Source organism: Rhinopithecus roxellana, chromosome 12 (genome assembly GCF_007565055.1).
Source record: "Rhinopithecus roxellana isolate Shanxi Qingling chromosome 12, ASM756505v1, whole genome shotgun sequence".
NCBI lineage: Eukaryota > Metazoa > Chordata > Mammalia > Primates > Cercopithecidae > Rhinopithecus > Rhinopithecus roxellana.
The window spans coordinates 133,876,216-133,889,774 of record NC_044560.1 but is presented as its reverse complement, the minus strand read 5'-3'; the positions used below and the strand labels follow the sequence as shown (position 1 = coordinate 133,889,774).

The window sequence follows — 13,559 nt, the reverse complement described above, 5'->3', positions numbered from 1 at the left end:
CGTGAACCTGGGAGGCGGAGCTTGCAGTGAGCCAAGATCATGCCACAGCACTCTAACCTGGCCGACAGGGCAAGACTCCATCTCAAAAACAAACAAACAAACAAACAAACAAAAAACACTTGTGACCAGGCATGGTGGCTCACACCTGTAATCTCAGCACTTTTGGAGGCCAAGGCAGGTGGATCACCTGAGTTCAGGAGTTTGAGACCAGCCTGGCCAACATGGTGAAACCCCATCTTTATTAAAAACACAAAAATTAGCTGGCTGTGGTAGCATGTGCCTGTAATCCCACCTACCCAGGAGGGTGAGGCAGGAGAATTGCTGGAACCTGGGTGGTGGAGGTTGCAGTGAGCAGAGATCATGACACTGTACCGCAGCCTGGGTGACAGAGCCAGACTCTGTCTCAAAAATAATAAAATAAAATAAAACTCCTTAGACAATAAGCATAGACTGTGATCTCAGCCCCTCAAACCCAGACCCCCAAATTCAAACCTCAGATCCCCAAACCAAGACTCCGATCTTCAGCTCTCCAACCTCAGACTTCCAAACTTCAATTTCAAATCTCAAAAACCAAAGTCCACCAAAGCAAACTCCCAATTCAGATTCCTATGCTAAGACTCCAGGCATGGCCCGCTATTTTGACCCCACGTCTCATACCCCAAAATTCAGAATCCTAAACCAGACCCACACTGGGACTCAAACCACAGATGGTTTTTGATCCTTAAACTCAGACCGTGAAACTCAGACCCATCAACTTCTAACTACAAAGCTCAGATCGCTCCTACGTCATACCCCAAAGCTCAGACTTCCAAACCCTAGATTATGACCTCAGATCCCCAACCTCACTTTCCAGCTTCTGGCCTCCAAAATCAATACTCAAGGCTGGGCGCGGTGCCCTGTAATCCCAGCACTTTGGGAGGACGAGGCGGGTGGATCACTTGAGATTGGGAGTTCGAGATCATCCTGGGCCAACATGGCAAAACCCCATCTCTACTAAAAATACAAAAATTGGCTGGGCATAGTGGCAGGCAGCTGTAGCCCCAGCTACTTGGGAGGCTGAGGCAGGAGAATTGCTTGAACCTGGGAGGCAGAGGTTGCAGTGAGCCAAGATTGCACCACTGCACTGCAGCCTGGGCAACAGAGCAAAACTCTGTCTTAAAGACAAAACTGGCCGGGCGCAGTGGCTCAAGCCTGTAATCCCAGCACTTTGGGAGGCCGAGACGGGCAGATCACCAGATCAGGAGATCGAGACCATCCTGGCTAACACGGTGAAACCCCGTCTCTACTAAAAAAAATCAAAAAACTAGCTGGGCGAGGTGGCGGGTGCCTGTAGTCCCAACTACTCGGGAGGCTGAGGCAGGAGAATGGCGTGAACCCGGGAGGTGGAGCTTGCAGTGAGCTGAGATCCGGCCACTGCACTCCAGCCTGGGCGACAGAGCCAGACTCTGTCTCAAAAAAAAAAACTAAACTAAACAAAATGAAACAAAAAACCCTCAAAATTCAGGCCCTACTCCAGAACCCAGCCTCAGACCCAACCATCACCCTTCTAAACCCAGACGCCAAACCTCAACCCTAGAACATAGACTCCAATACCAGTGAACATTAGACCTCCACCTTTGACCACACACGCACTCTGACCCCAACCTCAAAAGTCCAAACTCAGAACCTTAAATCACAGACTCACAACTCCCCCAGCCTCAGCTCTTCAGACCCAGACCCCCCAAATTAGGTGCCCAGCTTCAGACCCCAAGTTTCATATCCCCACTTCAGGCCTCAACCTTGGCCCGAAAATACTCTGAATCTCAGACCTCCAACTGCAAAACTCCAAACCCAGCCCTCAGTTTCCCCCATGGGAGGAGCAGGGCCCCTGACTTCATCTTGGGTCCTGGGTCTTCCTGGGGCTCCAGGCTCCCATTGATCACCTTCCCTTGCTCCTCTCCAGGCTTCGTGACAGGAGGTCACGTCCTCCGCCTCTTTCATGGACATATGGATGAGTGTCTGACCATTTCCCCTGCTGACAGTGACGACCAGCGCAGGTCTGGCCTGCAGACAAGACAGCCTGGGGTCTAGGGGTGGAGGTGGAGGGCTGGGACCCTATGAGCAGGATTAGAAACCAGATTCTGGGGAGCTGAACCCTTGACTTCACTCTCTCCTCTGTCCCCAGACTTGTCTACTATGAGGGGGGAGCTGTGTGCACCCACGCCCGCTCCCTCTGGAGGCTGGAGCCACTGAGAATCAGGTAGGGTGGGGAAGGTGGGGAGAGGCCAGGGATGGGGAAGGTGGGGTCTCCTGGCAGCCTGGGGGGAGAGAAAAGGTCTTGAGGGAAGATCTGATAAAGAGACTGAAGGGTCTCGAGGAAAAATCAGAGCAGCCTGAGAGAGAGATGAAAATCTTGGCCAGGCGTGGTGACTTCATGCCTGTAATCTCGGCACTTTGGGAGGCTGAGGCGACGGGATCACTGGAGGCCAGTTCAAAACCAGCCTGGGCAACATCATGAGACCCCTATCTCTGCAAAAACAAGAAAGACAGAAAGAAAGACAGAAAGAAAGACAGAAAGGAAGGAAGGAAGGAAGGAAGGAAGGAAGGAAGGAAGGAAGGAAGGAAGGAAGGAAGGAAAGAGAGAAAGAGAGAAAGAGAGAAAGAGAGAAAGAGAGAAAGAAAGAAAGAGAAAGAATCAGCCGGCTGTGGTGGTGTGCACCTTTAGTCTCAGCTACTTTGTGGGGCTGAGGTGAGAGGATGACTTGAGCCCAGGGGGTCAAGGCTGCAGTGAGCTGAGACCTTGCCACTGTACTCCAGCCTGGGTGACAGAGCAAGTTCCTGTCTCAAACAAACAAACAAACAAAACAAACCAAAAATAAGCCAAGCACAGTGGCTCACGCCTGTAATTCCAGCACTTTGGGAGGCCAAGGCAGGTGGATCACTTGAGGTTGGGAGTTCCAGACCAGGCCGACTAACGTGGTGAAACCCTGTCTCTACTAAAAATATAAAAATTAACCTGGTGTGGTGGTGGGCACCTGTAATCCTTGCTACTAGGGAGACTTAGGCAGGGGCACCTGTAATCCTTGCTACTAGGGAGACTTAGGCAGGAGAATCCCTTGAACTCAGGAGGTGGTGGTTACAGTGAGCTGTGATTGTACCATTCCACTCCAGCCTGGGTGACAGAGCGAGACTCCATCTCAAAAAAATACAAAAACAAAGGCTGGGCGCGATGGCTCACACCTGTAATCCCAGCACTTTGGGAAGCTGAGACGGGTGGATCATTTGAGGTCAGGAGTTCAAGACCAGCCTCGCCAACATGGTGAAACCCTGTCTCCACTAAAAATACAAAAATTAGCCGGGCATTAGTGGTGTGCACCTGTGATCCCAGCTTCTCGGGAGGCTGAGGCAGGAGAATCACTTGAGCCTGGGAGGCAGAGGTTGCAACAAGGTGAGATTGTGCCACTGCACTCCAGCCTGGGCAACAGAGTGAGACCCTGCCTCAAAAAAAAAAAAAAAAAAGCAAGCAAAACAAAAACAAAGAATGAAGTCTCTCTGGAGTCCTGTGGGAAAAGGAGGTTTGGGGGATTTTCGAGGGAGAGATTGGGGGTTCTGAGTAAAACAATGGGGGATTTTAGGGGTCTGGAAAAACGAGGACACTGAAGATATTTGGGAAGCCCTGAGGAAGCTGTGAAGGCCTGAGAGAGGATTGGGGTTCCTAAGGGAGGACTAGGAGTCCCAATTAAGATTTAGGGGCCCTATGAAAGGTTTGAGGAACACTGGAAGAGGGTTCGGGGCTTGAGGAGGTTTGGATCAAGATTGTAATGTCCAGGCCAGGTGCAGTGGCTCATGCCTGTAATCCCAGCACTTTGGGAGGCCGAGGCGGAGGACTGCTTTAGCCCTGAAGTTTGGGATCAGCTTGGGCAACATAGCAAGACCTGGTATCTGTAAAAAAAAAAAAAAAGAAAAAGAAGAAAAGGCTGTAATGTCCATGGGAGAACTGGGGGGTCCTCTGACTCCCCTGGCCCTCACCCTCCACAGCTGGAGTGGGAGCCACCTACGCTGGGGCCAGCCACTCCGAGTCCGGCATGTCACCACCGGGCGGTACCTGGCACTCACCGAGGACCAGGGCCTGGTGGTGGTTGACGCCAGCAAGGCCCATACCAAGGCTACGTCCTTCTGCTTCCGCATCTCCAAGGTCAGTGGGGTTTGTGGCGCCCTCCCTCACCTGGAGCCCCTAATCCCAGCCCAGCCTGCACTTTGCAGTCCCTCAGGGGGCCTCCCCTGCTAAACACACAGGCAGAGGAGGCTGACCTGTGTCCCCTGCCCCTGCAGGAGAAGCTGGATATGGCCCCCAAGCGGGATGTGGAAGGCATGGGCCCCCCTGAGATCAAGTACGGGGAGTCACTGTGCTTTGTGCAGCATGTGGCCTCAGGACTGTGGCTCACCTATGCCGCTCCAGACCCCAAGGCCCTGAGGCTCGGCGTGCTCAAGAAGAAGGTGGGTATAATCCCAGCTACTCAGGAGGCTGAGGTGGGAGAATCACTTGAGCCCAGGAGGTCAAGGCTGAGGTGAGCCGTGATCACACCACTGCACTCCAGCCTCGGTGACAGAGTGAGGTGGGGTGCAGGGAGGGTGCTGAGTGGTGGTGCTTGAGCCTTTGGGAGTTTGAGGATGAGACCGAGAGAAAGACAGACTGGGAGAGAAACTGAGACTGAGAGAAATAGCAAAAAAAAGACAAAGGGATATATCTAGAGAGAGAAAGAGAGAGAGAAAAGAAATCTATAGACAGAGATAGGGAAAGGCAGAGATAAAGAGGCATGGAAACAGAGAAATAGAGAAAGATAGAGACAGAGAAACAGAGACACGGCTGGGCGCAGTGGCTCCCTGTAATCCCAGCACTTTGGGAGGCCCAGGCGGGTGAATCACCTAAGGTCAGGAGTTGTTTGAGACCAGCCTGGCCAACATGGCGAAATCCTGTTTCTACTAAAAATACAAAAATTAGCCAGGTGTGGTGTCAGGTGAGTGTAATCCCAGCTACTTAGGAGGCTGAGGCAGGAGAATCACTTGAACCCGGGAGGTGGAGGTTGGGTGTGAGCCAAGATTGGGCCACTGCACTCCAGCCTGGCTGACAAGAGTGAAACTATCTCAAAAAAAAAAAAACCCAAAAAACAGAGACAGAGTGAGAAAAGATGGATAATCACCGACTGAGAATAACGTTCAGCAAACAATTACTGAGTACCCAAGTTTTTCTGGTTGTGTGTATAGAAAATAGAAGAGGTGCAAAGACCTGTTCCCTGCCCTCCCCGTGCTCAGAAATTGTGAACAAACTATCTTTAGTGTAGTACATAGTTTTACAATTACGGAGTAGGAAAACTATTTTTGGCAGAGGGAATGGCATGTGCAAAGGTCCTGAGGTTAGCATGAGCTTGACTTATTGCAGTAGCAGAAAGAAGCCACAGTGTGGCTAGAGCAGGGTGAGCAACAGGTGAGTAGTGGTTGGTGAGAAAAGAGAGGGGTTGGGAAAAGCTTGTGTGAGGCCTTGTGGGGCTTGGGAGAGGTCTAGCTTTGTTTGTTTGCTTTTTGTGCAGATGAGGTCTCACTATGTTACCCAGGCTGGTCTCAAACTCCTGGGGCTCAAGTGATCCTCCTGCCTCAGCCTCCCGAAGTACTGAGATTAAAGCATGAGGCACTGCTCCTGGCCAGGTTCTAGTTTTTATCCTGAGTGAGATGGGCTCATGGGAGATTTTGAGCAGGGCAGGGAGGTGACCTGATGCAGGATCACAGAGTTCTTAGGCTGTCTCTGGGAACAGACTACGGTCGGGGGACAAAGCCAGAGCAGGGAGACCACAGAAGAAACTGCTGTGATGTTCCAAATGGGAGATGACAGTGAACAGGAGCAGGATGGGGACTGTGGAGTTGGGAAAAGTCGTAGATTCTGGTGGGGTTCTGAGGGTAGAGCCAACAGGATTTGCTGGCAGATTGGCTGGGGGGTGAGAGAAGGGGAGGGGTTGAGGATGATGCCATGATTTTTGCCCCAAGCAACTGGAAGGATGGAAGTGCTGAAACAGCCTCATTGTCTGCAGAATCACCCGAGGTTTGTGGTCTCACAGCCACAGAGAACAAGGACGCAGACACACAAAGAGTGAGGTTAAGAGGGGAAGTTTAATAGGCGAAAGAAGGAGCTCTGTATTGGGTCCCAGAAAAATGGGTTGAAATGCAGGGGGTTCCACGGTGAAATGCAGAGGGCTTTACAGATGAGCTGGTGGGGAGGTGGTGTTTGATTTACCTAGGGCACAAAAGACTGGTTGGACCAGTTGTGCCATTGCATAGGGCACAAATTTCTGGCTGCCTCCACCCTATGTTTTTATTGTACAAGCAGGTCCTCTGTCTGAGGTGTGCCATGTTGCCCATTTCTTTACTGTACACGTGGTAAAATACATACATACATACATACATAAAGGGAAGAAGGGGCCTCCATGTTGGACGTGCCTAGCCCCAGGTGTTCCTTGGCACATTCCCCCATGCAAGCTTCTAGCTTGCTTATCTATGTTTGTAGCTCCATTTTTCAGGCTGCTCTTTGTTAGAAAAGAAATGGTTTTGGGGGCTGCTTTTCATTAGAAAGGAAACTCTGCTGAGGACTCTGTTGCCCTTACTCTCTGCCTAAATAATTTCTGTCTACCTCTTGTATCAGTGCCATCAACCAAGTTAGGGGACAGTCAGTGTTGGCTCAAAAGGACAGGGATCTTAAGCTTTACTGCCAGTGCCTAGAACAGAGCCACTTACTACAGCCTTGCTGAATGGACAAGTAGGAAGCTTTGGGGAGGCACCCGTTTGCAAAAACAGGACTGTAGTTGAATACATGAGCCGAGGGCATAGAGACGGGACCTGGGCCATGTCCAAAGTGGGGACACTTGAGCATCATCAACAGGTGGATGGTATTTACAGCCACAGACTGGATGAGTTCTGGGGAGGTCAGCTCGGGGCGAAGCTGGCAGCCGTGATGGTCTCACCTTGTGGAAAGGTGGTCTGGCATTCTGTCTGCGACATGCTCAGTTTGGGGGCTGTTAGAGCTTTCTGGTCGGGGGGAATGTTAAGTCAGCAGTAGGTACAGGTGGAAAGGGTCTGGCCTGGAGACAGAGAAAGGAAGGAGATAGGGATAGAGAAATGGAGAGGGAGAGGCAGGGACAGAGGTGAGAGAGATAGACGGAGAGACAAAGACAGACAAGACCAAAGACAGAGACAGAGAGACAGAGAGGAGAGAGAGAATCAAAGACACGGAGTAGACAGATGACAGGGGACAGAAAAATGAGAAGGAATTTGCAGTGAGATTCCGCAGAGCAGGGAGGAGGGGGCAAGTGCAGAACTCAAGTCTGGACAGAGGTCTTGGGGGCATGGCCCTAGGCCCACTCCAGATGTCTGTCCGCCCACTCCTAGGCCATGCTGCATCAGGAAGGCCACATGGACGACGCCCTGTCACTGACCCGCTGCCAGCAGGAGGAGTCCCAGGCTGCCCGCATGATCCACAGCACCAATGGCCTGTACAACCAGTTCATCAAGTGAGTGACCTGCCTTCCCTGCCCGGGTGACTCCTGTGCTCTCCCGTGCTCCAGGCATCCATGCACCTGGCCTCTTTCATCTCTACCTCTGATGCCCACACCTTTGTCTAACATATACATGGGCCAAGGGCAGTGGCTCACACCTGTAATCCCAAGAGTTTGGGAGGCCAAGGCAGGAGGATCGCTTGAGCCCAGGAGCTTGAGACCAGCCTGGGCAACATAGGGAGACCCTGCCTCTACCAAACAAACAAAAAAAAATTATGCTGAGCGCAGTGACTCACGCCTGTAATCCTAGCACTTTGAGAGGCTGGGGTGGGCAGATCTCTTGAGCCCAGGAGTTCAAGACCAGCCTGAGCAACATAGTGAAACCCTGTCTCTATAAAGAAATTACAAAGGCCGGGCACGGTGGCTCAAGCCTGTAATCCCAGCACTTTGGGAGGCCGAGATGGGTGGATCACGAGGTCAGGAGATCGAGACCATTCTGGCTAACCCGGTGAAATCCCGTCTCTACTAAAAAATACAAAAAACTAGCTGGGCGAGGTGGCGGGCGCCTGTAGTCCCAGCTACTCGGGAGGCTGAGGCAGGAGAATGGCGGGAACCCGGGAGGCGGAGCTTGCAGTGAGCTAAGATCCGGCCACCGCACTCCAGCCTGGGCGACAGAGCAAGACTCCGTCTCAAAAAAAAAAAAAAAAGAAATTACAAAAAATTAGCCAGGTGTGGTGGCACGTGCCTGTAGTCCCAGCTACATGGGAGGCTGAGGAGGGAGGATTGCTTGAGCCAGGGGGGCAGAGGCTGCAGTGAGCCACTATACTCCAGCTTCAACGACAGAGTGAGACCCTTCTCATAAATTAATAACAATAACATACACATGACCCCTTACCTCTAAATCCTGACCTCTGTACACTTGACCCCTAATCTGACCTTGACAACCATGATCATATTCCCGATCATCACCCAACTTTCACACCCCTGACACCCAAAGCTGGACCCTGGACCTCTCCATCCCTGAGTTCTGGAACCTCCCTGTACCTACACAGGAGCGAGTCCCAGTCCCAGCTCTGCCCTTGGCCATTGTGTGACCGCGGACCAATTCTTTTCCCTCTCTGCATCTCAGTCTCCCCCTCTGTAAAACGAGTGGGTCTGGGGGAGTCTTGCGGGAGTGAGGTTGCGGCCGTTAGCGCTCCCGGCCCTGGCTGACAGCTGCGAGGTCCCCGTAGGAGCCTGGACAGCTTCAGCGGGAAGCCACGGGGCTCGGGGCCGCCGGCTGGCACGGCGCTGCCCATAGAGGGCGTTATCCTGAGCCTGCAGGACCTCATCATTTACTTCGAGCCGCCCTCCGAGGACTTGCAGCATGAGGAGAAGCAGAGCAAGCTGCGAAGCCTGCGCAACCGCCAGAGTCTCTTCCAGGAGGAGGTGAGGATGCAGCGAGGACGGAGCACGGCCTATGGGCCCAGTGGACGGGACCATGGAGGGGCGGGGCCACTGATGGGCGGGGCCATGGCGCTTGGCGGGGCGGGGCCTGAGGGACCTGGGGAAGTAGGGTCTGAGAAGGGAGCGGGGCAGGAGGAGGAGCTGGACAGGAACCCCAGCCAGTGAGAACACGAGGGGGCGGTACCTTGGGAAGGGGCGGGCCTGCTGCGCTGGTGGGCAGGACCTCTGGGAAGGGGCAGGGCGTATGGCCGAAAAGGGGGCGGGGCCTGGAGAGAAGGATGGGACAAAAGAGGTGAGGGGCGGGGCCTGAGTGAAGCTCAGGGACAGGGTGAGGTTCCGGGAGGTGAGGCCAGGGGTGGAACCAGAGGTCAGAGGTAGGGGTGCCGACTCAGCGGGCGGGGTCTGCGGGGTCTGCGGGGTGGGCGGACAGAACCAGGGTGGGGTATGGGAGGTGAGGGGCCAGAAATAGATCTTTGGGCATTAGGGAGAGGAGGCCAGCTGTGAACAAAACAGAAAAAAATCTCTGTCCTTATGGAGTTGACACAGCAGGGAGAGACAGGAGATCAATAAAATAAGTAAGTAAATTGTATGGCATATTAGATGGTAATAACTGCTAAAGAGAAAAATTCAGCAGGTAAGGGGTAGGGAGTGTTGGGGTTTTGCAGTTTAAGACAGAGCCGTCAGGCAGGGTGACCTGGAGAAAGAGAGGAAGCCATGTGCAAAGGCCACAAGGTGGAAGCGTGTTTGGCATGTTCCACAAACAGTCAGGTGGTGATTGGAGCAGGGAGGCTTGGGTGGGGGAGTGGGAGGAGATGAGGGCAGAGAGGTGACGAGGGCCAGGCCTTGGTGAGGACTTTGGCCTTGGGAGCTACAGCAGGTTTTGGTCCTCTACAGTCACAGCTAGTTAGTGGCAGAGCCGGTCAGTGTGATGCCACTTTGGTTGTGCTCTCTGCTTTGAGGCACTGCTCCTCTCACTAGCGATCTGGGCCCCAGGATGCAGACACAACAATTGTTTTGTTTTGTTTTGTTTTGTTTTGTTTTGTTTTGTTTTTTGAGACAGAGTCTCTGTCTGTCGCCCAGGCTGGAGTGCGGTGGTGTGATCTTGGCTCACTGCAACCTCCACCTTCCGGGTTCAAATGATTCTCCTGCCTCAGCCTCCCGAGTAGCTGAAACTACAGGTGTGAGCCACCACACCCGGCTAATTTTTGTATTTTTAGAAGAGGTGGGGTTTCACCATGTTGGCCAGGCTCGTCTCAAACTCCTGACCTCAGGTGATGCACCCACCTCAGCCTCCCAAAGAGCTGGGATTACAGGCGTGAGCCACTGCACCCAGACAGTTTTGTCCTTTTTGTTGATTTCACTGTTTATAATGTCTCCCAAGTGTAGTGCTGAAGTGCTGTCTAGCTTTCCTAAGTGCAAGAAAGCTATGATGTGCCTTACTGAGAAAATATATGTTAGATAAGCTTAATTAAGGCATGAATGATAGTACTATTGGCTGTGAATTTAATGTTAATGACTCAACAATGTATATTAAATAACTGTCTTTAAACAGAAACATTCAAAACAAGGTTACGTAATAAGTGGTTGATGAAAATGCTGTCACAGACTCACAGGGACTCCCTGTATTTCCCCTAGAAGCAGTGATTCAGTATTTGATAATTCAGTGTTCATAATGACTTTATAGAACATAACTACGAATAATGAGAATTGATTGTATATGTTTTAAGTACTTTTCTGTATGTATATTATGATTCACAATAAAATAAGAAAAAAGATTAAAATATAAAAAAAGAAAGAAAGAAAAGATAAAGTGAGAAAAATCTTTCTGATGGTTGGTATGGGGAGTGAACTGGGTCAATTAGGACCAGGAGTGGGGTTCCTGGAAGTGAGTAGGATGGAAAGAAAAGTGCAGGAAGGGGAAGCGTAAACTCAGTCCTGGTGTTAATAAGGACTGAATTATCATGGACTGAATCTCATATTGGGGATAGAGTCAGAGAGGACAAGAACAGATATGAGGAGCCAAGGAGGAGAGGAGAGCAATGGGACTGATTGGGAATATGAAACCAAAGGGGCTGGTTTAGATCTGGGAACACACCGTCACTAGTTGTTGAAGGAATATGAATTAGTGAATCCAAGACAGACAAAGAAGGGAGGGCCTGGGTCTCCTATTGTGACCCCTCTTATTTTCCTCATCCTAGGGGATGCTCTCCCTGGTCCTGAATTGCATTGACCGCCTAAATGTCTACACCACTGCTGCCCACTTTGCCGAGTTTGCAGGGGAGGAGGCAGCTGAGTCCTGGAAAGAGATTGTGAATCTTCTCTATGAACTCCTGGGTAGGGGGTCCCAGTCCTGACTCCCCCGAGAACACCCCAGATCCCCAGTCCTATTGGATCTGACACCTCTTCCCCCCTCAGCTTCTCTGATCCGTGGTAATCGTAGCAACTGTGCCCTCTTCTCCACAAACTTGGACTGGCTGGTCAGCAAGCTGGATCGGCTGGAGGCCTCATCTGGTAGGAGAACCCCGGGGAGTGGGACAGAGGCTTGTGGGAGAGGATGGCTATGGCCGCTTCACCTCTCATTCTGGGCACCCTGGCAGGCATCCTGGAGGTCCTGTACTGTGTCCTCATTGAGAGTCCAGAGGTTCTGAACATCATCCAGGAGAATCACATCAAGTCCATCATCTCCCTCCTGGACAAGCATGGGAGGAACCACAAGGTTGGCCCCTCACCCTTGACCTCTCATTCTCTGAACTCTGAACGCTGACCTCTCCCCAGGGCCCCAGAACTCCACTCACTCCCTCACTTCCCTCCTCCATCTCATCTCTCACCTGTACGTCACTTCCACTGGCTTTCATCTCAAGACGGGGGTCTCAAACAATGGCTCTTAAGTTGATTCTGGGCCACAGATGTGCCTGGTTAGATCTCTGAAATGTTTTTTGTTTTTGTTTTTGTTTTTTTTTTGAGACAGAGTCTCGCACTGTCTCCCAGGCTGGAGTGCAGTGGCGCGATCTTGGCTCACTGCAAACTCCGCCTCCTGGGTTCAAACAATTCTCCTGCCTCAGCCTCCCGAGTAGCTGGGACTACAGGCACATGCCACCACGCCCAGCTAATTTATGTATTTTTTTTTAGTAGAGATGGGGTTTCACAACGTTGGCCAGGATGGTCTCGATCTCTTGGATTCGTGATCCACCCACCTCAGCCTCCCAAAGTGCTGGGATTACAGGCATGAGCCACGGGCGCCTGGCTGTTTTTTTGTTTTTGTTTTTGTTTTTGTTTTTGTTTTTGAGATGGAGTCTCACTCTGTCGCCCAGGCTAGAGTGGGAGTGCAGTGGCGTGATCTCAGCTCACTGCAAATTCCGCCTCCCAGGTTCAAGCAATTCTCCTGCCTCAGCCTCCCGAGTAGCTGGGATTATAGGTGCCCAACACCATGTGCAACTAATTTTTGTAATTTTAGTAGAGGCAGGGTTTCGCCATTTTGGCCAGGCTGGTCTCGAACTCCTGACCTCAGGTGATTCACCCGCCTTGGCCTCCCAAAGTGCTGGGATTATAGGTGTGAGCCACCATGCCCTGCCGGTGGTGCTGAAATGTTTTAAACATTTTCAAATATTATAGCCTTTAGGTGGGCTGTGTGTGTGTGTATATATATGTATACATACATACATATATACATATACATATATACACACACACACACACACTCTGTAGTTTGCCACAGCCCTACAAGTTCCTATTGCATGATTTCTAACCACTTCACACATTTATTCAGTCTGTGCAAAAGTAATTGCAATTTTGCTATTAAAAGGAATGACAAAAACCAGAATTACTTTTGCACCAACCTAATACATTTTCCACGTGGCCCCTAAAGACACAAGTTTGCAACCCCTACTGATTTAAAATTTCATCTTGATTCCTGTGTCTCTCACTGGTCCTTTCACTCTGCCCTCTGACCTCTTACCTCACTACTCCAGTATCGCTTTCCTTACATTGCTGATACTTTATCCCAACCCATGTGACCCTCCCTCAGCCTCTTGCCAGATCTTCCTTTTTGACCCCTGATCTTTCTCTGATCCCTGACCTTCCACTTTCACCACCTCCTTTCAGTCAAAATTGCCACATCTTATCCCGATGTGCTGTCCTTTCCTCCTGGCTTCCCTCCCTCCCACGGTTCTTCCATAGACCCTGCCCTGGTGCCTGCACACCCTTTGACTTCTGACCTTGACCTCCAGGTCCTGGATGTGCTATGCTCCCTGTGTGTGTGTAATGGTGTGGCTGTACGCTCCAACCAAGATCTTATTACTGAGAACTTGCTGCCTGGCCGGGAGCTTCTGCTGCAGACAAACCTCATCAACTATGTCACCAGGTCTGGCTCTTAACATCTGACCCCAGAACTCAGAACCTCTCAACCCTCTCCCTGACTTAGAGACTCCACACCCAGGTGGATGTCCCTTCGTTAATCTCCCACCCTAGGATTGACACCCAGTCCTCACAAATGTCCACTGCGGCCGCATTCACCTTGGCATCCACTCCTCTTGTTCTGTCTTCCTGGCTCCATTTCTGCCTGTTTCTCTCTCTCTCTCTCTCTCTCTCTCTCTC

At 51.4% G+C, this 13,559-nt stretch overlaps 1 protein-coding gene across 4 annotated transcripts in view; it reads left to right on the top strand.

Annotated features, from left to right (window-relative positions):
* The window catches only part of RYR1 (ryanodine receptor 1), a 158,879-nt gene that overhangs the window by 11,531 nt on the left and 133,789 nt on the right, over positions 1–13,559 (top strand). For all 4 annotated transcript variants that reach the window (XM_030942543.1, XM_010385726.2, XM_030942545.1 and 1 more), the window contains exons 8-17: positions 1,943–2,036; positions 2,165–2,239; positions 4,018–4,174; positions 4,312–4,476; positions 7,414–7,535; positions 8,753–8,948; positions 11,165–11,300; positions 11,382–11,477; positions 11,564–11,682; positions 13,193–13,326. In XM_030942543.1, coding sequence (XP_030798403.1) covers positions 1,943–2,036; positions 2,165–2,239; positions 4,018–4,174; positions 4,312–4,476; positions 7,414–7,535; positions 8,753–8,948; positions 11,165–11,300; positions 11,382–11,477; positions 11,564–11,682; positions 13,193–13,326 — 1,294 coding nt within the window. The remainder of the gene's footprint in view (positions 1–1,942; positions 2,037–2,164; positions 2,240–4,017; positions 4,175–4,311; positions 4,477–7,413; positions 7,536–8,752; positions 8,949–11,164; positions 11,301–11,381; positions 11,478–11,563; positions 11,683–13,192; positions 13,327–13,559) is intronic.